This window comes from Microplitis mediator, chromosome 1, assembly GCF_029852145.1.
Source record: "Microplitis mediator isolate UGA2020A chromosome 1, iyMicMedi2.1, whole genome shotgun sequence".
Classification (NCBI taxonomy): Eukaryota; Metazoa; Arthropoda; class Insecta; order Hymenoptera; family Braconidae; genus Microplitis; species Microplitis mediator.
In genome coordinates, this window is record NC_079969.1 from 9,644,673 (window position 1) to 9,671,974 (window position 27,302).

Consider the following 27,302-nt stretch of genomic DNA (forward strand, 5'->3'; position numbering starts at 1 on the left):
GCATTAGCTGTTTATAAAAAATAAATCCTCTTTCTTAAGCTTTTCATGGTGCGAATTATGTGAAAGCTTTTGTACATATTGATTGGGTACAAAGCTTGCACACAAGTGAGATTTATGGCCTTCGAACCATTAAAAAATGCTTGAGCTAGCAAAATATTACGATCAGGGCTTTAAAAATTTCCGAGCATCAAAATCCCAATTATTTTGTTTTTCAACTAGAGCTTGCGTATCGATCGTTGAGAGTTTGTAGTCTCGATTTATTTAATTCGAGCTTTTTTTTGGTGTCACAAGCACATACCTAAATTTTTCCTTCACCACGAAAATTTCTAAAAATCGTTTATAACAATTTCTGGATACTTTTAAATTAATACGAGCTTTCAAAGCTCTAACCTGCTGAGCATAAAAGCTCGCGCATAGATGGAATCCTTGACTCTTAAACTAATTAAAAATATCTGAGCTTGCGAGATATTTCAGTCTAATTTTCCGTCAACTCGCAGCTTTCTTTTTAGTTTTCTTATGTCAATCTTTTTGTCGAATTTTCCATTATTATTTTTTAAATTTAAAAATGTTAATAAGAATTAACCAGAGTAAATATATAAGAAAAATTATTACAAAAGCTTTCTGTTATAAAAGCTTTGTCTAAAGCTCAACAGAGTGAGAAAAAATTTATTTTTCCTTAATAAAAAATAGGCAAAGCAGAATTAAAAAATGAAATGAATGAATAAAACTTACGCATGGGTGAAGTTGAAAGGATCGTTTTCATTGATGCGTTCACTGTTAATAGGACGTTTTAAAGTATCCAACGGTGTAGAAACATCACTTGAACGATATGCAATGCTATGCTGATTATTATCATCTATATTATTATGATAACTATTATTAATATTATTATACGTATCACGTGGATTTAATTCATTTATATCACGTCTCACAAGATGTGAATATCTTGTAAATGGTTCTATGTAAATTTCATCCGTTGCCGTTATCACGGTCCCATCGAAAAGACCCTCATTTGTTATAACTCCGTGTACTATAGAATTTTCATCATCTGAAAAAACATATATTTTGTTTTAATTATTATTCATGATTTATTAATCCAGAATATCATTCAAAATTTACATTCGAATTTTTTTTTTGGTGATAATTTTATTTTGCTTCAAGATAACTTGGAAACTATTGGGTTTCGGTGAAAATTTACAAGAAACTTTTTTGTAGGAAATTAAATTTACTACAAAAAAAAACCTAACTACTTTTGTTGTAAAATTGATAGTTTAGCAGGAATTTTTAATCAAAGTCAAAAATTAAAATCCCAAATGTTTAGTTTCTTATAATTGATCTCTAGTCCAAATTCAAAACACAAAAAAATCAAAATTAAAGCCAATCTGTCGGAGATACGATAAAAATGATAAGAATAAATCTTGTAGGAAATTTAATTTTCTACAGAAAAGATTTTATTGACTTTTCTCATAAAAGTAATATTTTACCGAAAATTGTAAAAATTAAAATTTCAAATTTTTGAATTCATACAATTGACTTCGTGTTCAACTTGAAGACTTCAAATCAAGATTGCAAAGATATCGCAAAAATGGTGATTAATAATCTTGTAGGAAATTCAATTTCCTACACAAAAGTATCCCATCATTTTTATCATAAATCCAACAGTTTCCGAGAAATTGGCCGTGTTGCCTCCTTAGAAAAAAATACCTAGGTGACCAATTACAGCCCGTAATTGCTAAAATAAAAGAATTCTAAAAATTATATACAGCCAGATAAATAAAAAAAAATTACATGAAATGAGAACGGAAATCCGAGAGAGCAAACATGTTATTTCCGTGTATTCACGTCACATGCACTCTCGAGAGATTTCCTATCCAGCAAGACTGGATTTAATGTTTCTTGTATGCTTATCTTTATTTCCTTGGGATTATTCAACAAAAAAAAAAAAAAATTAAAAAGTAAAAAAGGATCCAGTGGAATAAGAGGCTTTAGATTGTATTCATTTTTTTTTCATTTTTTATTTTTCCCTTTTTATTCTCAAGTCCATTATCATTTAATCGCAAATAATAATTGAGATAAAAAATTTTCAATTCACTTCTTATCTAAAAATTACAAAAATTTATTCTTAAAAGAAAAACAAAATTTAATAAATTATTTAATGAAATTTATTCGAACGATTATAATGATAATAATAATGGTTGTTTTGTTAATTATATTGTTAATTATCTTACGCATGACAAATTTAATGATATTGAAACAAATTCACACTGTATTAATTTCCACTGGCATATTTACACAGTACTTGCTTTGATTATTATTATCGTTGTTGTATTAATCAATAATATATGCGTACATTTAATTTAATATGAGGGACTATGGGTGCGAAAAAGATAAATACATGAAAAATTGTAAATATTTTTAGTAATGAAATATGAGTTAATTTTAGTTGGAGGTCAAAAGGTCAGGCATAAATAATTACTTTAATTCATAGAGATGTATTAAAAAAAAAAAAAAATTGAATTAACTAAATCGCAGGAATAAAAATAATATTCTTAGGCTGAAATAGGAAAAATTTCCTATTAAATGAGCACTCAAATCAATATATTTAGATATAGGGGAGAGGTGCTACAATTTGAACAGGGGGCAGTTGAAACACTCAACAAATAACTAACAACGAGATAAAAGTCCATTATTTTTTTTCTTGTAACATAATGTAAGAAAGACACTTTAATATATTTCACTTGCTAGTACAAGGAGAAAAAAAAATAGGTAATTTTCGTATGTTGCATAGTAATATTTCTGATGTTCGCATAGGAATTTTTACTATGCTAACATAGGGAAATTTACTATGTTAACATATGAATAATTCCTATGTTATATAGAGGAATAATTTACTATGTTAACATAGGAATAATTCCTTTGTGACATAGGAGTTACTCCTATGTTAACATAGTAAATTTTCCTATATAACATAGTATTTTTTCCTATGTTTCCATAGGGAAATTTCCTATAAGAAAAATTCTCACATAGGAAAAATATCGCCAGATTAAGTATACGTATCGCTATTCAGGCTGTATACGCTGTATAGTCATCTTACTTAACGATACGCCGTATTGCCAATTCAGCTATACAGAGTATCCTCACAGTGGATCGTCAAAATGACGATCTATATCCTTATTTTAGGCATTTTATGAATCGCTGACATGACTATTGCACAAACTCTGTATTTGGGCATCCGGCAACCGAGAACGATGATACGTATAGCCAATTTAGCTATACGGATCCTCACGCTGGCAATACAGATACCCTTGTAGGAAAAAAAATATTGATAACGGGGCCAGTCTTGGCACAATACTGGGCTACCGAGGCTCGGCCTCCCAAGGTTGGTCCGAGATCCAACCAACGTTCAAGTGACGAGTCTTGGTTTGCCAGTCTTGGGCCAAGATTCAGCCAATGCTCAAGTGACAAGCCTTGGTTTACTAGTCTAAATAACAAATGGTACCTAAAAACCCCTGGCTTCTGTGAATAGCGTAACTGCCTAGTGGATAAGACGCTTGCCTAGCAGCCATGAAGGACCAGGTTCGAGACCCAGCAAATGCAAAAAAAAATTAGTTTCATCGATCCACCTGATTTTTCTGTGTACAAATTTATTTCCATATGTTACCATCACGCACATGTCTACTAATATTTTTTTTTTTTTAATTTATTTTTAATAAGTATAGGTGCTTATTTAGCAACAGTCCTGGCACAATACTGGCTCTCGATATTGGGCCAATACTTAGATGCAATCTTGGCACAATACTGGCATTGGTTATTGGGCCAATACTAAGATGCAGTCTTGACACAACACTGTCACTCAAGCTTGGCTGGGTGTTATCATTTCGATCTTAGACAGACTTGGGCCAAGCTTGGATTTCAAGCTTTCCCCAGAGTTAATAAGTCTTGCGCCAAGCCTCGTCCAAGCTTGGGCCTATTGTTTCTTCCTATAAGGGTACTTATATCAACGAAACTACATATTGTTACAAAAGCTATTCGTCATATTGTTAAATTAAATAAACGAATACTTAACCTAACCGAAAAACGTATCTTTACTTTAACGATACTATAGATTATTAAATTATTATGAGAGTATTCCTAAATTAGGTATACAAATCGTTATTCTGACGATACGTCATTTGAGGATACATTGTATAGTCATTCTGTAGCTTTTAATCTTGTTCCGAAATTTAAATATTCAAAGTTTTTTAAAATACCCGTGAAAACTTTTTTTTTATACCTCAGATCTATTTGAATAACAGTGTCGTTTTTTAATATTATGATGTAGGACTTGTATCAATACTTTAATAAATGTATCGAGATTAAGAATACTACATAATAGCATTTTATACTAATTTTTCCATTGTTTTATTATTCAGTTGTTATTATTAAGTGAACGAAGGGCATCAATTTGAACACCACAAATTCTGCAATTGGAACACTCAGAGTCACCAGCGGACAAGCGCAAACTCTATCCGCGCTGTGTCTGACCTGGGCTTGTATGAAAGTATAGTAAACAATGTGATTAACATGTCGTTTTATGTTTAACATGAATACTTAATTATTTATAATGTTATTGATTCAAATGCATTATAAACATTTGATATTATGAGTTTAGTAAATGTAATAGTACTCATTGAAAGAGAATAATTAATTAATGTAATGGGACCCAAGTCCACCTCCGCCGACCGGAAGCCGATTCTTCGTCCTTTTGGGCATACTCGCGCTGCGAAATCTCTTCTTTTCTGCCCAAACGACACTCTTAGTCGAAACTAAGGTGGACATTAACCGGAAGTATAATCAAAAATCCTCATTGCGCGTAGTATCTAACCATAGCCACTGCGAGTCCTATAAGGGCTTCCTCCACTTATAATCACTAAGATTTCAGACATGCCATTGTACACACTTGCCCTCATCCATCACTTAGTGATGGCTTATCTACGAGTTTTTTGGGCGCCATAATCTTTTGAGACAGATCACGGTGGGAAATGTCCCACTCGAGGATTGAAAGAGAATAATAAAAGTACTTCAATAGAGATTACATTTTCATTTTGTGTTCAAACCGCGACTGCATTTTGTTACAATGGCAGCCCTCGCGCGCCGCCATCTTGATCTCTGTCTTCAGCCAAATAAATTCTTTATTCAATGAGTTAACATTAATTTTTAATTATTTAACTAAATCGGTATTATGAAGGACACTATAGAGTAACTTTTTCACCGTTTTAGAATTCAAAATTATAAAAAACAAAAAGAAAAGTTTTTGTTTAAATTGCAGTACTTTGCCCCTATAAAAGACATAGTTTTACTATTTTTTTAAATAAATTAGCCCTGTGGGTACTCATCCCAGAGCAAACTACGGATTCTACAAGCCACAAAAAAAAACTTCATTTCTAAATGTTTTACAAAAATCGAAATTTTGAATTTCTATAAAAATAAAATTAAACGAGTTTACGTTACAGTTCCCCGGACAAAATGACGTTTTCACCGAAGCGTACGTCAATATACTGAGATTAAGTTACATATGCTATAGATACCAAGGGCGAAATAAAATATAATAATAAAAATAATAAAAAAATATATTCCAGTGGTTTGAAGTTAAAAGAAAATGTGAATGTTATGCTAAAATTCTCAAGAGTAAAAGAAATATAAAAATAAATAATGGATATGTTTGATATCATACTTATATTATACATGTCCTGGAAAATGGATAGTAATAATAATAAAAATAGTAAACTAAAAAGGTAACAGTTAAAGTTGAAGTAGAAGTTGAAGTAGAAGTATAAAATGTTCTAGTCTTTTAAAAATTTTCTTTTTCATGTCAGTAATGTGCGATGACAAAAAAAAAAAAATTAAGCATTACCTCTTGGTAATTAAAAACTTTAACTTGAAGTAAGAGTAAGATAAAGGGCAAACTATAATAAGAGTTTTAAGTAAAATACTTCTGTTCAATTAAAATTTATTGCGTTTATTTATTTAAAAGTTTATTAAATACGTCTTTTAACTTTTTTAATTTCCCGCTAAGAAAATTTAAAATTTAAAAAAAAAAGAAAAGTTATTGGTTTCGGTCCGATTTTTGAAAACCGAGTTTTCAACAGATCTAGACATTTTGAGGTCCTAGGAATCGATTCTGACTATTTTCAAGATTTCCGAGTGAATGTATGTGTGCATACGTACGAACGGATGGATGTAAATATTCTGTGACTTGAACGAGTGAACCGGTATAGCTTTTTGAGGTAGCGTTTGAAGCGGCTCATTAATTCCAACAATTTATGAGTGATTGAGCATCTCAGCTCTGAATCTTTAATTAATCAACTCTAAAACTTTATAAGCCACGCCGAATGTCACCTCAACCATCAAAATTGGTTCATTACATTCGTTTGTATAGTTACCGCAATGAGTCTTCAGCAGGAATTACCACGTGAAGTCATAAACTCACAGAGCCTCGAAGCTTGTAAAATAAAGCGTTTGAGTTCTTTTTTAATCTCGAAATCAATGGAAAAACTACTGGTATTAGCTCTCTTATAGCATCATAAAATAAATTTTGTTTCTAGTCCGTTTCAAGAATAAGCTTCTTAACGTGTAAAAATTGTTGATGGGTTGTATTGTTTGTGTTTCATAATTTTGTTATAGAATTCTCTATAAATTTGTTATTATAGTCTTATACGCGATTTAATATGAATATAAATACTAATAGTGTAAAGTATTAATATTATTTAATGTTCATATTGATACAGTTAATATTGTTTATGTATATTTGCCATTTGGCTTAAGCCCTGGCATTAAAGTTTAATAAATAAATAAAAAATAGCGGGAAATTTTGGAGCTGGCCCGCAGGATCAACTGTTTTTCAGATTTGTTTGTACATTAAACTTTAACGATTTTTTAAAATTATCAATGTCAAACTTACGAAAAATTTTGTTGACTACTTTATTTTAGGAAATTTTAATCCCTACAAATTCAATCTCTTTTATTTTTGTTGTACACGGAAAAAACAGAATTTTAAAAATTGATAAATAATAGTAAACAGTGGAATCTGTTATCAATAATTAGTACTATTGTGTACTTAATGCAAAGTAGTTTACTAATTTTTATAGATTCCTAAAAACTACTATCAATTATTTCAAAAAGTAACTAAATATTATTACTTTTAGGTATAATACGTGACTTATTAGTGAAAGTTAATTAATTTATGGCATAATCTATTAAAAAGGAATGATTGGTCAAATTAAGAATTGCTATCTTAGATACTGATTTTTCCAGCCAAAAAATTGCAAAAGTTACTAACTTTTATTTTATAAATTCGATATCACTGATCAATTATTAGCTTAAAATATCATTATTTATCATTATAAATTAATTTACAATATACATAAATCGAATAAGTGGTAAATAATAAAATGAATAATTAGTATACTAGATACTGATTTTTTGCTCATAAACATACCGAAAATTTTTAACTCTTATTTTATAAATTCTATCCCATTGACTATTAATTAAAATAAAATGTTATTTATTCGTTATTACAAATTAATTTATTGTATATATATATATATATATATATATATATATATATATATATCGAATAAGTGGTAAATAATGAAATAAAAAATTAGTCTACTAGATCTTTATAGGGGAGGGTGGGGCAGAGCGGCCCCCCTAAGCCAATTATTATTTTTTGTGGCTTTCAACCATAAGATCACTTTACTTTTGTCCTATTTCGAACAAATTTATGGACATTTTGCCAAAATTCTGAAAAAATTTTTTTTTTTTGTGGGGCAGAGCGGCCCCCCTCCAAAAAGTGATAAAAAATTATTTTTTTTCGTTTTTTTTTTTTTAAAATTGTTTTCATCATTAAGAATGTATTTCTTTCTCTTGACAACTATTTTTGGTTTTATATTACTCGAAAAAAATTTTTTAAAGCGTAAAAAATCGTTCACTCTCGATTACCTTAATTACTAATTGTTATTTAATAAAAAAAAAAATCAATTCTATAATTTTACTTTATTTCAAAAATTTATCAGATAAAAAAAAAAAATTTGTTTTTTATAAATTTTTAGTGACGAAATTTGCCTCTTACATAGAGAAACGGCCGAAAAATATGAAAAAATAATTTTTTTGGAAGTTTCGGCTGGTCCATTTTGCCCCAGGTGTTATGCGTGGGGCTAGAAATGTGGAATTATAATAATTTTTTTTTAATTTGACGATAAAAATATGAAAAAATCACTTTCTCAAAATTTTGGGCTTGTCCATTTTGCCCCAAATGTCATGCGTAGGGGTAAAAATGAGCAAACATATCGGATTTATAGTAATTAGTCGAAAAAAAAAAAATTTTTTTTTTGGTCAAAATTTCAGGGGGCCACCCTCCCCCATATTAATATGTACGTTTACTAATTTTTCGGTTCCTCATTTTTTAAATTTATTTGAATAGTAATAACTGTAGATACCAATTTATCGATTTTTTTTCGTATTAATTTTAATATACGAAATTACAAATTTTGCTCTTCTATGTGTATCAAATTTTAATATAAATAATAGCCATTTTGTAATATATATAATGATCCTGGTTTGATATTAGTATCGAATATACTAATTTTAAGTCAAAAATAAACTACAAACTATTAAAATTTTAAGCATCATTTTTTTCCATATATCTTTCAAATTTAGGCTAGAAAAATATTTAAATAATAACAATTTTATGGAAAAATAATTTGAATTCCTGGGCTTAAAATTGAAATATTACGAGAACGCTAGCGATAGAGTAAAAAATAATAGGTATAGATTTATGTAGAATTGAATTTTCTATAAAATAAGGTATCAATGAATTTTTCATTAAACTTTATATTTATCGAGTTATTTGTTTGCGAACTAAAATAAAACTAAATGGAGAGTTTGTAAAATTATTATTATTGTCTTTGAGAAATCTTTAGTTTGAGTTTATAAGACTGCTCTAAAACATCTCATAAGCATAAGGAAAACAAAACAAAGCCAGTTGGCTTATTGTTTAACTATTTAATGGCATCATAAAAACGCCGTCTTAACGTTGATATAAAATTAAATTGCATTGTAAAATTTTTATACCACTTTTCTTATCTTTTTCTTTGTCTCTGAAAGTCCCTAAAATATCGACATTGTTATGAAAATTGAAATTTATATAAATATGAGAAAATTTTAGATATTTTTTTTTTTACGTAAAATTTTACTATTTTTTGTAAATGATAAAAATTAATAAATGTATAAAAAGAAGTTTTTATGAATTTTAAAACTAGCCTTGTTGGTACTCATTCGAGAAAAAATTTCGTACCGTACTACTTAACGATACTGATTTTTATATTTATTTTTTTTAAGTTCTGTAAATAAACTTACTTGTGACGTTATAAGAAAAAGTCGAAACAAAAAAAAAAATTAAAAAGTTTTTAAAGTATTAAAGCAAAAGGCCAATTGTCAAAAACTTTTATCCATATATATATATATATATATATATATATATATATATATATATATATATATATATATATATATATATATATATATATATATATATATATATGTACAAAACTTTATTGGTGAAAAAATAACAAAATAAATTGATTGATCGATTGAAGTGACAATAGGATAGTAAAATTAAGATATATGTTATTTGAAAAAAGACAAAAAAATATTAAAAACTTTTATTTACCAAAGATAAGACGAAAAACAAAAAAAAAGTTTAATTGACTGGGAGGTTAGTGTTGCCTGTAGTCTTTAATAGAAGTGGAAGTAGAAAAAGAAGAGAAAAAAAAATAGTATAAGTTGAAAAGGAGCAAGTTTGAAACGAGCAAAAGAGAGTACGAGTGAGGAATCAAGATGATTTTACAGATATATATCTAAAGTTATTTCTTTATCTCTGTATTTTATTCTGGTTCCCTCATCGAGTAAACTTTTCAATTGAATCTTAAAGAAATGGCAGTCGCGGTTTTATAAAAAACTTTTTACAAAATTTTTTTACTTTTTAGAATTAAATCGCATTAGACATTTCTTTTTTTTTAAAGAGGAATGCCGAAGATGAAGATCTAAAGTCGTACGGTAACTTTCATATATTTATATATTTATCTATTTTATATATATATATATATATATATATCGAAATAATTTTTTTGTGAATTCTGAATTTGAGAATCATCAATCAAATAGTGATACTTAAACTAAAATTACAACTAAACTATTGGACTTGCATAAAAATCGATCAGAATCTTTTCTATAGAAAATTAAATTTCCAATCATTTTGTACTCCTTTACTTTTTTTGTATCTCGCATAATTTAGCCAGGATTCAAAGTTAAAGATAAATAAATTTCAGAAACTAACTAATTAGAAATTTGAATACTGAGTCCTATAAATTAATCATTTTAACCAAATTATTGAATTTGATAAACTTTTGATAAATATGGAAGTTCACGAGATATATGTATATAAAAGTGGAACGGATGGTTTGCTGAAATTTTATAAAAATTCGAGTGATTTTTTTTCTGTGATAAAAGATCTAATACCCGATTAAGAACTAGTACATGATCACCTTATGTATTTGTATATCTATATTTATGAATATAGATATACAAATACACGGAGTGATCGGGTATTAGATCTTTTACCTTAACGTGAAAATAAAATAAGTGAAATAAAAAAATGGCGAAGCTGTAATTACAAAGCTTTGAAACTTTTACAAAGCTTTTGAGTCTTTAAGTTGAAGAGAGTAATTAATACATTATATAGATTTAACAAGAAGCTGGAGAGCTAAACGATCAAGTGAAATTAAAACCGATCTTTTGATTTATTTTTTTTTTTTTTATTGCAGAATGTCTTTTAGCGCGCAAATAAAATTAATTAAATCGACTAAACTAAAAGTTTTTGATTAAAATTGTTCAATTTATATTTACTTTTTAACTATTCAGTAATTATTTTTGTATTAAAATCGATGATTTGAATTTAATTTTTATTCATTTTACGATTTTTAATATAAAAAATTTATTATGATCATAATAATTTTGTTTGTCATTAAAAATACTGCCGTAGGAAAAATCCAATGTCTCCATAAGAAAGTAGACAAAGTTTCCTGTAAAATGAGTACCCGAATCAGTATATTTAAATAATTTTATTTATATGTCATAAATACGGCAAAAATGAAAAATATATAAATAGAAGTTTTTTAAATTTTTTAAACCTAGCCTTGTGGGTACTCATTCGAGATGAAATTTCAAAAACAACAAATGGGTAAAAACAAAGTACTAAGAATTTGAATTTCTAAAAGTTTGATACTTTTCCAATTTTTAGTTCAGATCAAAATTTATTAATTTAATGATTTAAAAAAACTACTGTCTCTTTAAAATAGTAGACCAAATTTTCTGTAAAATGAGTACCCACATCAGTATATTTACATCATTGTATTTATATGTCATAAATACGGCAAAAATGAAAATATATGAAAAGGAGTTTTTGATATTTTTTAAACCTCGCCTTGTGGGTAGTCATTCGAGAGGAAATTTCAAAAACAACAAATGAGTGGAGACGAAGTAACAAAAATTTGGATTTTAGAAATTTTGATACTTTTTCAATTTTTAGTTCAAATCAAAATTTGTTGTTTTCAATGATTTGAAAAAACTGGTGTCTCTATGAAATAGTTGACCAAATTTACTGTCAAATGAGTACCTACATCAACATATTTAAATTATATGACATGTAAGTTGTATAGATAATATATAAAAAATATATGAAAAGAGGTTTTTATAAATTTGTAAACCTAGGTTTGTAGGTACGCATTCGAAAGAGAATAAAATTTTAATGTCGATAAATTAGTAAGAATAATTTTATCAATAGTGAGGCATAATAGTCATAGCTTATAATAAAAATATAAATAATCTGATAAAGTGGTAATTAATGAAGTTGTCACACTTTTCTTGAGTTAAATATCTCCTACGATGTTTAAATTCTCCATTTTCCTTCTCTGAAGTTTTATTAAAATGCAAATTCTTTAAAAGTACAGATAGAGTTATCAGTAACAAGCAATTAAATTGTTATTTGGACCTTCTCTAAAACCTCCCCTTTAAATTGTGATTTAACTCATCGGTGACAAGCGGCTACATAACGAAGTAACACAGCATCAAAGGAATTGTTTTCAACACTTAAAATTCAATCAACGAATAATTTCTAATTTCCCTCACCGACTTCCAATTTTCCAATTTATTTATTTTCATCTTTATCATTAATTTATCACGAAACTAACCAAGACATCACAAAAGTTATGATGAACAATATTATAAAAAATTAAATTCTCTACAAAAAAGTTCGTTACAACTTTTCCTTTGAAGTGAATCGTTAATAAGATATTTGAATTTTAAAGAGATGAAAAATTTAATCATTCAATCTTAGCACAAAAATGAAAATAATACTACCTGCCATGAGGAAATAACATTATTTATAGACATATATGTATAGATAGAAGTAAATTGTATAGACGAGTATACGTGGGGTGACAACATCTGGGTAGTAGAATGAAATACCGGTTGAGCTAGTGGTTTAAGAGAGATCATACGTCATCCTACTGTCAAGTGACATTATTTTCGTATCTTTTATCCTTTTCTTTCACTACATCCATATATTTATGTGCTGACTAAAAGAGCCGTCTAGTATTTTTATCCTATATGCCTTTAACCTAATGTTTTTTCCAATAATCTCCTGTTCGACGTACGATTTATATTCCAACGACCTACAAGACACCTTTTGTGTTATATTCCGACAGAACGAGAAATTATTGTTAGATTGGGATGCTCAGCTATTGTTTTTTGTAGATAGATGCTACATATGCTATACATCTGTATTACGATGCAGAAAAGTTATGTTGGTGGAAAAAAAAAATAGAATAAAATATCAGTAGTGAAATTCGGTGATATATATTTATGAAGATATTTTTAAGATATTTGAAGGCTGCAGCAGTGTAGAGAAGTGAATTTCCGGTTGTTTGAGTACCCACATCAATATATTTTGACAATTTTAAAAAACCGCGAAAAATTAATTATTTTTTTTTTATTGAATTCTCATTGATCAAAAATTTAGTTTTGTGAATGCAAAGATGTCGGTACTCATTCGACGGAAAATTTTTACTCGTATACGACAGTAATAAAAAAATAATAATTTTCAAAATTTAGAAAATAATTAATTTTTTAAAATCTCCAAAAATTTTTTTTTTCAATTTTTGATACTTGATTGTTGTAGAAAATTAAATTTCTATTGGTTTAAGTACCCACATCAATATATTTCGATAAATTTAAATAATTGCGAAAAATACATTTTTTAATTTGACGTCTGATCACTCAAAAAATTAATTTCGGGTATATATTGTTGTTGGTACTCATTCGACGGAGAATTTTACACTCTAAAAGACAAAAATATAAAAATTTTGATTTTCATAACTCAGCAAATGGAATTCAGAATGTAAAAAAATTAAAATTTGTAAAGAGTTTGCGGAGGAAGTACAGTAATGAAGAAAACATACGTTATAACAATCTATCAAGTCAAGCATAAAAGCCTCGAGTCCGATAAAGATGGGAAGGAAACGGTAAATTTACCCAAGCGTATATTTTGGCTTTCGGAATCCGCAATACCGAGAAGCTTGCACGACATTAAACTCTACCGTGCGGCTTAATTTTCTGTCCACCTGGAAAACTCTTTATGGCAATATAAAAAAACCTAAAAAGACAATTCACAACAAAGATAGAAAAAAAGACGTAATATCGCTTGCCAACGTTATCAACTTATTTTCTTCTTTTTTCTATAAATTCATTTGTCCGTTTATTTAAAATTTATTAGATTATAAATTACAAAACTTTTCTTTAAAATTATTAAAGAAGTCGAGCTAACATTCTTCACAGCTTAATCAACAATTTTACCGATTTTCAAAGCTCTATAACAAATTTTTCAAGTCTCAGAACGGATTTTTAAAAATTTTTCCGTACACATGAAATATAAATTCAAATTATGACTAAACTATCAGAGATACGCAAAAAATGGCAATGAACAATTTTATAGTAAATTAAATTTTCTACAAAAAAGTATTCATTCATTTTTCCCGTAAATCTCATCTGAAAGCCGTAATTTGAATATTTCAAAGCCGCCGCCAATTTCATCTCGTACGTACGAATGTATGGACTGTCCATTTCTGCCCTCCAAGTACTAAGATTTAAAAAAAATTTTTCTTGGCATTGAGAGCTCATCGACTCTTATAGCTCACAAAATTTTGAGCTCATTCTGCATCGTATATTCTGAGATATTTATAAAAAATTATAAAATGAATGAATACTTTATTATAGTGATTGACATCCAGCATTCATTTTGTTCCAGATACTGCCATCAGCCAGCAATTTAACTTCCATTAAATAAAGAGGATTTAAAAGGGTACAACGAACAACATTTTACTATTACGACAAACTTCGAAAGCTCGTACAACAAAAACTGCTAACAATCCCTGTCAGAGTTTGAAAAGCAGCTTTTAAATTTTATATCTCACGCGCTTAAAGTTGTTTCTCTATACATATATATTATATATTTTATATGGTACTTCAATAATTTAAATATTTAAAGCCGATTCTTTAAAATTCTCTTTACATCTAGTAAAATTATTGTCAATAATAAATAAATCTGTAAGCTCAAATTTTTTCAAAAAAATGATTTTGAAAAAAAAAATTAAAACTTTTTTTTGTCTCATTTCTAGAGTCTAGATTGGTCTTTCCCAATAAACATTTTTTTTTTTTTTTACAAACTAAAAGTCAATTTTTTTTTCCAAACTATCGATTTATGTCGAAAAGCTCCTTTTGAAACTTAAGTTGCCGATAACTCAAGAACTAATTATCCGAAAGTAACTTCTTATATATGTTTCGGAAACGCCAAAGCCTGCTCTTCACGATGCTACTATAAAATATATACAAAAAAAAATTTATATACCTTAAATATTGTTTTAAATAAAAAAAAACCTAAAATTGACAGTCGAATTTTTTCCTTCAGAAAAAAAAATGGAAATCTAGATTTTTTATTATTTTATCCTCAGAAAGGTTGAAACCCTTTGAATGTGACATAAATTCGTGAAACTGACTCTGAAATTTGTTGACTGATAGCGCGAAAAGGAGGAACCAGAATGAAATTATGTCTCGACTTTAACATGAAGTTTAAAGGGAAAACCCCTTTGGATTCTTCAACCACCAGTAGTACTCATCCTCCTGACCCTCTTGAGTATCCCCTCAGACCCCTGAAACTCACTCAAACTCACCCGACGGCAATTCACGAGCGAGCGACGCCATTTAACCATCTAGTAACCAGCCAACCGATTTTCGAGCGTCGTATCCTACTTCTACTCCCACTCCCACTTCCACCCCCTACCCTATCAACCCAATTCACATTAGTGAGGGTTACATGGCAGTCTAACGACTCTCATCCTCGATCGAAGCATCTTCTCAACCCAACACCCTTCATCATATTATGCTAGGTATGTTAACCTACCAAAGGTTTAAGTGGTTTTCAGCAAGAGGGCGGAGGATTCAAGGCAGAGGCCAAGAGCTCTAACTAAGAGTTGAGGGTAAAGGCTAGTGTATAGAGGGCGATAGGACTATGGAGATTTAAGGCTTTTGAGGTTAAGAATTTTGATATGGAGATGCCGATTCTACTCAGCTATAATTATTCGTCTCATTGAATAATCAGCGATAGAAATTAACTATTTTGAGGTGGGATCAGCTTCCGGAATTGGATATATCTTTATGTAGTAATTCCGGCTTAAGTATTGAAGATATGATAAAAATGGTGAGAATAAATCTTGTAGGAAATTTCATGGTTTATAAAAATGGTCCTTATCAATTTTTATATAACTCCGGTAGTTTATGGGGAATTTTAATTTTAAAAACTTGGTACGGAAATTGACAAAAATTAAGTTACTTTAAAATTTTGTTATTTTGAAACTTAAATTCTGGCTAAACTATTGGAGATATGACAAAAATGTACGAGAGCAAAATTGTAGGAAATTAAATTTTCTACAAAAAAGGTATTTATAAATTTTTATGTAAAATTGATAATTTAAGATTTATTTCAATTTTTCGACACCAGCTGATTTATCGAAAACTGTCATAATTGATATTTAATTTGTAAATATATATGTAAATAAATGTATATGGCAATAAATAAGAAAAATATAGTCGATTATAGAAGACTATAATAATTCGTCTCATGAACTCAAGTCGTTCATAAATTCGATAAAAAAAAAATAATTCATGAGTTTTATTTGTGAATCCCGTAATGCCTTTGGTATTTTTCGCGTCTTTTGAACGATGAAAATTCCGAAAGCATAAAATCCAGCCTTGGTTATTAAAAGTTAATTTTAGGATGACTTACCTTCGAGACTGCCGACGTAGACGTGAGAGGGATCAAAAGCTATCGGGCGAGCATTTGAAGTTTCAAAAAGAACGTCGCTGTGGAATATCGTCGGGTCCCTTGTCAAGCGCATTTTAAATATTCTATCGATAAAAATAGATAAATAAAAATAATAAAATTGTTATAGCTTAATTTTGTGAAAATTAAATGGCTAGTAGACAAAGAAAGAGAGAGAGAAAGATAATTATGGATAATATCGGATTATCTGGTTAGCAATATTACGAGAGAGTAGTAATTTTGATGTCGTTGACAGTAATGCGGACAATGAGTAGTAGCCTCAACTAGCTATACAAATTATTCTACATACATTCTACATACATTAATACCTATTCTGTACAGAGTATAGGTAGTACTTATACTCGGGTGCTATGCTGCAAGAGCTGGGGCTTTAATATATATATATTTAGACTGACGTTACAATGCAAATTTGCTATGTACCGCAAAGTACCGTCTCTTACGCGTCATCATCATCATCGTCCTCATCATCCTCATCCTCAGGCTCATCTAGGTAGTCATCAATCAACGTACATACGACATGTCGCTCTAGATTATTATTATTATTATTATTGAGCTATTGTGATATTGATTTATAATAAACGATTGCGGTGTTATGATCTATTGAACACTGATAATTAAATTATAATCATTATTACAACAATCGATGTATTTATCGAACATAATTGATATACCGTACTTTATGATCAATATATCGAGCTTTGTAATCGATACACGGAAAGGAAATTCCATTAAAATTTACGATGTTAACATCGTAATTATGCACAGTAAAAAACGAATAGTTACACGGAAAAAAAGTTACTGTTGCTGCAACAGGAGACAGCCATGTTGCAGCAATAGGATTAATACTGTTGTTGCGACTTAATAGTAAAATATAGTCACACAGTAAAAAATTTTGTGTCATTGCGTCAAAAAACGTAGTGTTACAAATTTTTGTGTTAAATATTTAACACTTCTATGTGTACATTTATTCTGTTTAATCAACACAAAAAGTGTTAAATATTTGTCACAAGAATTTTTAACGCTAAGTTTTTCGACGCAATGACATAAAATTTTTTACTGTGTACTCTTTTAAAATGAACCAGTGAAATTTCACTGATTTTCCAGTGAAATCCACTGATTCTCCAGTGAAATCCACTGGTTCAACCGGTGGAATAAGATCGCTTGGCTCACTGGTTGAACCAGTGATACGCCGGTGTACTACATAAATATAAACACAATAGGTTAGATTAATTTTATTTTATTATAAACGTTTATTTATAAACAAAGTGAAGTCAAACAAAAAGAGTCTTAGTAACAATTATATTTAATTAAAAATTATTTAGTAATAAAATAAATAATATTTATTAAGATTTATAAATATTCAATTTGTTTCCATTTTCAATGGGCTTTTTATATTGTTCAATTTTAAAATTATGTCATTCATTTTTGAGGTTAGCTCCAAGCTATTGAAATTACTCCAAAGTTATTTATTTTTAAACTCTGTAAAAATTGTGTCATATAATTATTATTGTTATGTAAAAGTTAGTTAAAATATTACATGAAGACAATCAATAAATATTACTTATTTATTGACATAATAAAACACTTAAATATACTCATGTACAGAATGCTGCTGTACCCGCGCGCTTACATATTTTTAGTTCACTGGTTGAAACCAGTGAGCGCGACGTTCACTGATTCAACCAGTGAACTTTTAGTCACTGGTTCAACCAGTGAACTTTTAGTCACTGGTTAAACCAGTGAACTTCACTGGTTGAATCAGTGGAATTTCACTGGTTCATTTTAAGAGAGTAACTATATTTTACTATTAAGTCGCAACAACAGTATTAACATGGCTGTCTCCTGTTGCAGCTGCAGAAAAGCCCTGTTGCTGCAACATGGCTGCCTCCTGTTCAGTAACAGTAAATTTTTTTCCGTGTATATTTAACTATTAAGTCGCAACAACAGTGTTAATCCTGTTGCTGCAACACGGCTGTCTCCTGTTGCAGCTGCAGAAAAGCCCTGTTGCTGCAACATGGCTGTCTCCTGTTGCAGCAACAGTAAATTTTCTTCCGTGTAAAGTGTAAAAAAAAAGTGTGTGTTAAAATTCTGAGTGTTGAATTTTTAACACTTTTATGTGTCAATTTAACACACAGTATTTATCTCATTTGAACTGCCGCAATCGATTGATTTTTTAACACACAAAAATGTTCTTTTATATGAAAATAACACTTTTTATATGTCACCGTCACATCAACACACAAAATATGTTAAAAATAATCTCGACCATCAAAAGAGAATTCTTAGAAAATTTGTTACTTTTAACATATACGCATGTAACTTATTCAACACTCACGACACGTTAAAGTACCATATAAATAACTGTAAAACGTTTGTTTTACACACGCTATGTATTAATTTCGACGAATTTTTAAACTTCCCGCTAAGAAAATTGGAAATTTTCAAAAAAAGGGAAGTTATTGGTTTGGGTTCAATTTTCGAAATTCAAATTTCTATAACAGATCTTGACGTTTCGACGTTCTAGGAGGCTATTCTGACTAATTTCAAGAGGATGTCCGAGTGTATGTATATGTGTACGTACGTACGTATGTATGTAAATATTCTGTAACTTTTGAACTGATTAATTCCTACAAACTGTGAAAAAATGAGCTTGATCGGTACGGTGCGTTCGAAGATATACTTCAAAAATGAAATTTTTTCAAAATTGTTTTTTTTGAATAACTTCTAATGTGTTCGATGGATTGATTCTAAATGTTACATCGTAAAAATTATGATTTTAAAGATAAAATCCACCACAACAACAATCAATAGAAAAAATTACCATGTTAGCATCATAAATTTAACTGGAATTTTTTTTTCGTCTAGATCGCACTTCATTTTCGATGTCGCGAACTTCATAATCGATATAAAATAAAAACTCTTAATAATTTAAACGAAAATAAATTTCTACAATGAAAAATATTAGAAAAAAAATGATATGAAGTTGAAATGTAAAATTAAAAAAATAAATGTTTGGTAATAAAACCGACTAGTTGCGTTTACATTCGATTCGTCGGGTTGTTAGTTTACTACCCTCGAACTAGTGTAGTCTAAAGTAAATATTTATATTGAATTGAGTTTTCTCACTCGTATGAAGGCGAGAGTAATACCAAAGAGAAGGTACAAAACGATCACTGAAACCAAGTGGACGAATTTATATTACAGAGTGCACGAGAAAATCTATCAATACGCTCGATTTAGTTCAATTTACACTGAGGCGATAGAAAATTTATTTTCTCACCAACAAAAATCTACTTTTTAATTGAATTTATGCTGATTTTTTAAATTAATTTCTTGCCTGTTTTTTACATATTTTTTTCTCTCTCTCTCTTTCTCTTTCTGTGTGTTTGTGTGTGACGGGATATGGATGAAGATTTTTTATTTACATGAGTCTTATAAGTCAATTCACGTACCTGTCAAATGCATTGACATGTAAATTCAACGTTGAACCCACTTCTTTTCCAATACCAGAAAAGTCACGACGTGATCGGTCACGGTGACGCTTCAGCGCTGCGGTGTCGTAAAAAGCTCCCGTGTAGTGACGTATGTACGTTGATTTTTTTATGTCTGTAAATATATCAAATATTTCCTTACTTTTTTTACGCTCTCACATTAATAACTACAATCATTTCTTGTGACCCATAATTATGTCAAAATGAATATTTTTATCGCAAACGGAAGAACATTTCCTGTAAAATAAGTACCAACATCAATATATTCCACCACGGTCATTTTATTATATATATATGACCCAAATTAAAAATATATCAGAAGAAATTTTTATTATTTTTTAAACCTAGTCTTGTGGGTATTCATTTGAAAGAGCATTCAAAATCCTACAAATTACTCATATTGTTTTAGTAAAAAACAAAATTTCATTTTTTCAAATTTTGATCTCTTACTGTAAAATTGAAAAATCTCATAAAAATAAAAAACTCAATAGTCTTATGACAAAGTGCATAGAATTTCCTGCAAAACAAGTACCTACAACAATATGTTTCTATCGAAACAAATAAATGTCTTATACATCCAAAAATTAAAAACAAATCAGAAGAGATTTTTATCATTTACAAGAATATGCCTTATGGGTACTCATTCGAAAGCGCATTAAAAACTCTACAAGTGACTCTCATCAGTTTTCAAAAATTCCTATTTGTTTTTTTTCCGCAGAATTTTTCATCATCCGGGCCAATAAATTGATAAATTTACAATTTATCTAAAACTAAAACTCCATTTATCAGTTTTAGCATGATAAAAAATGAAAAAACGCTGAGTCGGTATTTTTTTTTACATGAAAAACTTTCCACGGAATGCTGATAAATGTCTTTCTTACTGTTTCCTCAATAAAATAACCTCAAAATATATATGTATATACATATTATTGTACTTCCTTTTTTATTTCTCTATTAAACTTTCATGTAGTTTAAAACTCATTATCTTTTTTACAATCACCATTTTATTAATTTATCGTCAATTTTTTTAGTTTTATTTTTATTTTTAAACCTCTCTCTAGTAAAAAAGCATCAAAACAGCTAAAACTTTATCCGATATACAAAGCCAATAATTTATATAATATACAGAATAAAGCCTACAATTTATTGCCACCAGATTGTTCATTTTTTCTTGAATTTTTTACTAGAACGTCAAATCGAACTAAATGTTTAAATTTTTGTGACTAAAAATACTCCCAAAACTTTTCATTACTTTCAAATCAAAATCCCTTTTAAATCCATCAGAGATACGATAAAAATATCTGTTATCAATCTTGTTCTCTAAATATGAATTAGTGACTTTTCACTAATTTTAAGTGAATATTCACTAATTGTCAATGCTACAATCGTACCACGCAGAATTAGTGAATATTCACTAAATGAATATGTGAATATTGAAATTCACTGATTTGATAAGTGAATATGAGAATCCACTAAATTGAAAAGTGAATATGGGAATCCACTGATTTCATCGGTGAAAAAAAATATTATATTGCTAAAAAAAATATAAGACACTTGTAATTAGATACGAAATGTGATTAATGTATTAGAATCATTACTTAGAGGAAGTATACATGATTTCGATTGATGAAAAAATCCCGGTGACTGCTGGGCTCGAACCTGCATCCTTCCGATTTAAAGTCTTTGATGCTATCCACTGCGCTGACCTGCGCATGTGACCGCGTGAGTGTAAATAGTATATTCGTTATGATACCAAACAATAACTGATGAAGAAATAAAAAATCCGTGATGTTATGATTGACATACTCTTCATATAAATATATTATTGTTCTGTACTACTATTTTTTTTTTATTTTGAAAGTTTCTTTTTAAAATTTTTAAAAATAGTACCATAATTATTAATTATATTTATATCTAGTAAAATATTTAATTATTTGCTAGTTAAAGTTACTAGTAAAATTGTGAAATTCATCAATTAAGAAGTGAATAACAGTTTCACTTGTAGAAATTATGAAAATATCGCTAGTTCAGTAGTGAAAATCACTAATTTGCTAGCGAAAATTATAGTACTAAATTTATTAGCGAGAATTCACTAATTTGTTATTTAAATACACTGATTATGAAGTGAATACTGCTTCACTAACGTAATTAATGAAATTTCCACTCATTCATGTTTAGAGAGTGTAGAAAATTAATCTTTCTACAAAAATGGTCTTTATCATTTTTTATGTCAATTCAATAGTCTATAAATTACTTGAATTTTTTTAGAAAGAAGAAAGTTTCTGTAAGAGCATTAAAAAATGCTACACATATATTTTTAAATATATTATGAGTTGAATAACAACTAAATGTCCTTTTACTTCCGAAAGTGACATGTGGCCATATCGTTAAATTTTATACCCATTGTATAAAAAAAAAAGTGAATTTTTTTAATAAAAAAAAAGTTTTACACATTTTATTCATAAACATTTACAACTTTTCACTTTATATATTTTATTTCTATTCAGTTTCATGTATATAGATATGTACAGATTTTTTTTTATTTATTTTATATTTAATAAAAGCGGAAAAGAGTTTTCAGCATAAAAAAACAATAAATAAAATTTCTAGTGATTGATGTTGGGATTGACGAAAAAAAAAAAAATTGTATAGTCAGCAGAAATGTTTTTGATTCGAAATAAAAATAAAATTTTTTGTTATTATTTTAACGAGGTTACAGTCGAGGTAATAATCAGAGCTGGTATTTGGCGAATTTCGTTGGATATGAAGGGATGAAATTTTGTTTTTTATGTATTCGTTGGACAGTAAAATTTTTGAGGCGAAAAAAATTGTGGGCGTAATGAAAATATGTCATAGATTTCGAAATAAAAAATAATAATTATGATAATACCAATAAATATTTTATGAAAGGGATCAAAAAAGAAGAGAAGGAAAAGGTATTGTTTTATGAAGCGGCAAATTTAAATAATTTTGTTTGATATTTACATGAAATCAGTAATCCATGGAATTTTATACGAAATTATTTATTTGACTTTGAACAGAGATTGTGAGGAGACTACACTGAAAAAAATAATCGCTTGCAGCTAACGATTTTTAATCGCTAGCTGCTAAAGAAAAAAATCGCTAGCAGCTAGCGATTATTTTTTTCAGTGTATAAGATATATGATGAAAAAGTATGAAATCTAATTTGTAAAGAATTTAATTTTTTACACAAAAGGTATGAATGAATTTTTTTGAGAAAGTGATAGTTTGGCGGGTACAAATTTATGTAGCTATTAGAAACCATTAAAATTCTGGTGACATCTTATTACGAAAGCGCATCAGTATGTTTCAAATGTCAAGAAAATTAAAACGAATTTATAAATTGAGATTACTATTATTTATGTTTGTAAAAAGTCCTGTTTTTGATCTAAAGGCGCTTAAAAGTAAAATAAAAATTATAGTCAAAAAAATTATGTTTTTGTCGCAAAAACAAATGAACACAGACTAATAATTATAACAAATACGTCTGTTTTAAACTAAATATAATACGAAAATAAGCCTGATGAAATTGGCCTGGATAGGGAATAGTGCGGACAAAAACCGATTAAATTCCCATATTAACTAAATACATTTTAAAAACCTAAATGAAATAAAAAATATTTGAATTTATAATTAATTTTGAAACAGATCTCATTTTTTGACCCGAGTAATTTATTAACCCGGGTACAAAAAAACTATATTTTTAAAAAATGCCCTTAATTATTAAATCTCCATTAACTCCCTCTCCCCCCCAAAGAAATGAAATATGGCGCCGTAATATAGAAGATAAAAATTATCTTTAAAAAAGTCATTAAATCATTATTTGTAATGATGAGAACTTTTCACGAGGACATCATTTATTCAGAAATTTCGACCGAAAAATTTGACAAATAAAAATTCTGGCGTACTCTCTAAACATAAGTAAGTGAAATAAGTGAATATTCACTAATTCTGAGTGCCAACCAAACCACTTTTAGAAATTAGTGGTTCGGTTTGCATTTGGAATTAGTGAATATTCACTTATTTTCACTTACTCATGTTTAGAGAGTAAAATGGGCGGGAAACAGCGAAATCGAAAAAAAAATTCACGATTTCATTTTTAAATTAAAATTGTTGGTCAACTAATAGAGATAAAAAAACAAAACAAATACATGTAATTTTTATAAAATTTCATTCTCTACATAAAATGTCTCTATAATTTTTTCTCTAATTACGATACTTTCCGAGTTATCCACGTTTTTGCACGGATAGGAATATTATTTTGTCGCAAATAATTAATTTGTCTGTCGTTAATAGTTAATAAATGCACGTATACAAATAAATATAAATGTATGTAGCGTATAAATAAATATATATTACCTTCATTAGGTATTAATAGTCGTGGATAAAGTGGCGAACCAGGGACAAATGACAGCCATACAAGTAGTAACATTAATACCACAAACTTGTGCAACATTTCTGTTCCTAAAGATACTACACAGCTACATATATAAATAATTCTAGTAGATGTAGCACTTGCACTAGCACTAGTTGTTGTAGTGGTAGTAGTAAACAAACTTTAAAGTAACTTCAATCTTCTCCTCACCCAGTTGTTTGCCTCTTCCTCTCAGTTTACCTGTTTATCTAGGCTTCCGTCTATCAAGTTTCTACCATCGCGTTATTTTAGTCCTTTTTAAAATTTTTTAATTCATTTTTGCTTCTGTTCAAACTCACGGTAGACTTTTAAACAAAAATACAATTATAAAAAACAAATATATATGAGTAAATAAGCAAACTTTGTTAGAATTAAAACTTTGATGCTATAAATAAATTAAATTTTTTTTACGCTGTATAGTTAAATTACTTCTCTATTTTCGGGTAGACTCATATTTTCTGTACTGGTAATTAATTATTTTTAATGAAAATTAGTATTTTTAATTATTAAAATTAAAAAAATTTTTTCATTCCAGCTACAGATGTTTATTTTTGACGCTTTGGGAACTGAGTTCGTGATTAATAAAAATGGACTCTGTCAGTGTATTGTACGTAAAATTTCCTGTGAAATGAGTAGTCACATCAATATTTTAAAAATAACTCATACTTATGATATATATGTGGACGTATTTAAAATATATCTGAAGAAGTTTATGGTATTTTTTAAACATGAGGTTGTGGGTACTCATTCGAGAGGGAATTTTAAACTCTATAAGTTAGTAAAATTGCAAATTCGATATCTGTCCATTTTACCCCGTTGATAAGAATAAAATGAAAAAGTTCAAAAATCCAAATGTGCACAACTCACTTACGCATTTAATAAGTGATAAGTATGCAAGAAAGTATGAAAATAAAATAAATCATAATAATGATGAAAAAAACAATGACAGCTTAATTTTTTGATGGATTGCCAGTCTTAAGATGTTACTTATTATAGTTAAAGTAAAAGGATTTAAATAGTAATTTTCAAAAGGGTTCTTCTTTCTGAGAATTCAAGTGTAATAGAAAATAAAATATATCAATCAGTTATATATTCTTTGTTATTTTGTTTACCAACATCCGTACATAATACTGTCAGAAATTACTTAAAATTGTGATCGTTTGATTCATTAATAATTATCTTTCAAATGGCATAAATTTTGTTTTAGTTAGACGTATTTAAATAAGTGTAAATAAGCTTTTACGTGAATAAATCAGCTGAAATCGAGTAAGCGTTAGCAGAATACATCTCATTACTTCGCAATTGAGTTGTGCAATTTGATACTTCTTTTGTGCTTCAAGTAATCGGTAGGTAGAAAATGATAGTTTGGGTAGATAGTATACAAAATTTCCGGTAAAATGAGTAGTTGCATGACAATATTTAAAGAAAGTCGTATATATCATATATATAGTTATAAAGAATATATGAATATTTTTTTTATTTTTTAAATGTATTGTTGTGGGTACTCATTCGAGAGGAAACTTAAAAATCTATATAGCCGTGTTATCATTTTTATGAGAATATAAAAAAAATTTTTACTCCAGACAAAATAATGAGATGTTATGTTATTCTTTGGCCTGAAGCACTGGATTCTATTATTGTAGAGAAAATAAAAAGCAATAGGAGGCAAAGTTAGTCTTCATAGTGTCACGTTTATAACTCAACTCTTGTAAGAATTTTTGTTAAAAAAGTTTATTCAAGAATTTTTTTCCTTCTCTAAACTTGAACAACTTCTTTTATATTTTTTTTATTTTCTTAAGTTTATTTTTATTATTTTCTCGGTTCTTTTAGTTCTTCACACGCTCCTTATTCTTCACTACTTGTTAACGAGTGAAATTTTAGTGCAAACAAATGAGAAAAAAGCTCAGCTTTTTTTTTTTTGCTTGCTTATCTTTTTTTATTTTTTTTTCATACGAGTTATGGAAATTAATTTTAATGAGATGGTTTAATTACTTATGTAATGAATGCAATGGAAAGCTATGTACAGAATTTTAATAAAAGTTAATTTCTTTGAATTTTTTTTAAATGTTTTTTTTTTCTGTGAAGTCAACCTGATTTTTTTTTTCATAAGAATCGTCAGAAAATATGATTATACGTTGAATGAGTACCAACACCATTATGATTAAAAAAAAAATAATTCCAAAAATATCATAAATTAAAACTTCAAGTTTTTATAAATTTTGATGAAATTTTTTTTGGTTAATTAGATACTGATTATTGTAAAAGATTGAATTCTGCGTTAAATTACCGAAGTTGATGTATTTAATAAAAAAAAAAAAATACCATTTTAGGAGTTTTTGGTCATATATTAAATTTTCTAAAAAAATCGCCCTCTTAAACTATTACTTAAAACAAATATCACTTATCGCGATTTAAAACTAAAAATTTATAATTCAAATAACTTCTATGATGATAATAATAATAATGAAAATAACAATAATAATAACAATAAATGGCATACTGACATTATTGATAAATAATAGTGGTAATTATTATAAGCTTGATTGCTCCCAACTAGTAATTGAATTTAAATGGGACGTGAACGTATTGTACCATTGGATCATTATGACATAAATTACAATCAGCAATTACTGGATTGTTAATTCAAAACAGATTGCCAATACTATGTAATTATCAAAATTATTTAAACTACATAATTACTAAAATAAAATTAATAATAACAATTATAATTATTATTCGGTTAAGTGATTAAATAAAGCGTCTAGTTTAAAAACCAGAAATTTTTTTTTTATTCTTTTGAAAAATTTCTAATGGAAAAAAATATATAGTAGGAAAAAAAAATGGGGCAAGATGGTCAACACTAGCGAAATTTAATATTTTCAAA

At 28.2% G+C, this 27,302-nt stretch overlaps 1 protein-coding gene and 1 long non-coding RNA gene across 3 annotated transcripts in view; one reads left to right on the top strand and one right to left on the bottom strand.

Moving 5' to 3' along the window:
* Nucleotides 1-14,521, top strand: part of LOC130671197 (uncharacterized) — a 190,654-nt gene extending 176,133 nt beyond the window's left edge. The window contains exon 3 of the long non-coding RNA XR_008990486.1: nt 14,402-14,521. This is a non-coding gene — a long non-coding RNA (uncharacterized LOC130671197). The remainder of the gene's footprint in view (nt 1-14,401) is intronic.
* LOC130670855 (disintegrin and metalloproteinase domain-containing protein 10-like) overlaps nt 1-27,302 on the bottom strand; it is a 60,652-nt gene that overhangs the window by 32,625 nt on the left and 725 nt on the right. Inside the window, exons 1-5 of one of the 2 annotated variants that reach the window (XM_057474559.1) lie at nt 26,706-26,740; nt 24,364-24,723; nt 19,945-20,098; nt 16,436-16,557; nt 733-1,048 (exon numbers count right to left, since the gene is read on the bottom strand). In XM_057474559.1, the coding sequence (XP_057330542.1) occupies nt 733-1,048; nt 16,436-16,557; nt 19,945-20,098; nt 24,364-24,460 (689 nt within the window). In that variant the 5' untranslated portion in view covers nt 24,461-24,723; nt 26,706-26,740. Of the gene's footprint in view, nt 1-732; nt 1,049-16,435; nt 16,558-19,944; nt 20,099-24,363; nt 24,724-26,705; nt 26,741-27,302 lie in introns of those variants that run through there. The other variant, XM_057474477.1, reaches the window with a different exon arrangement.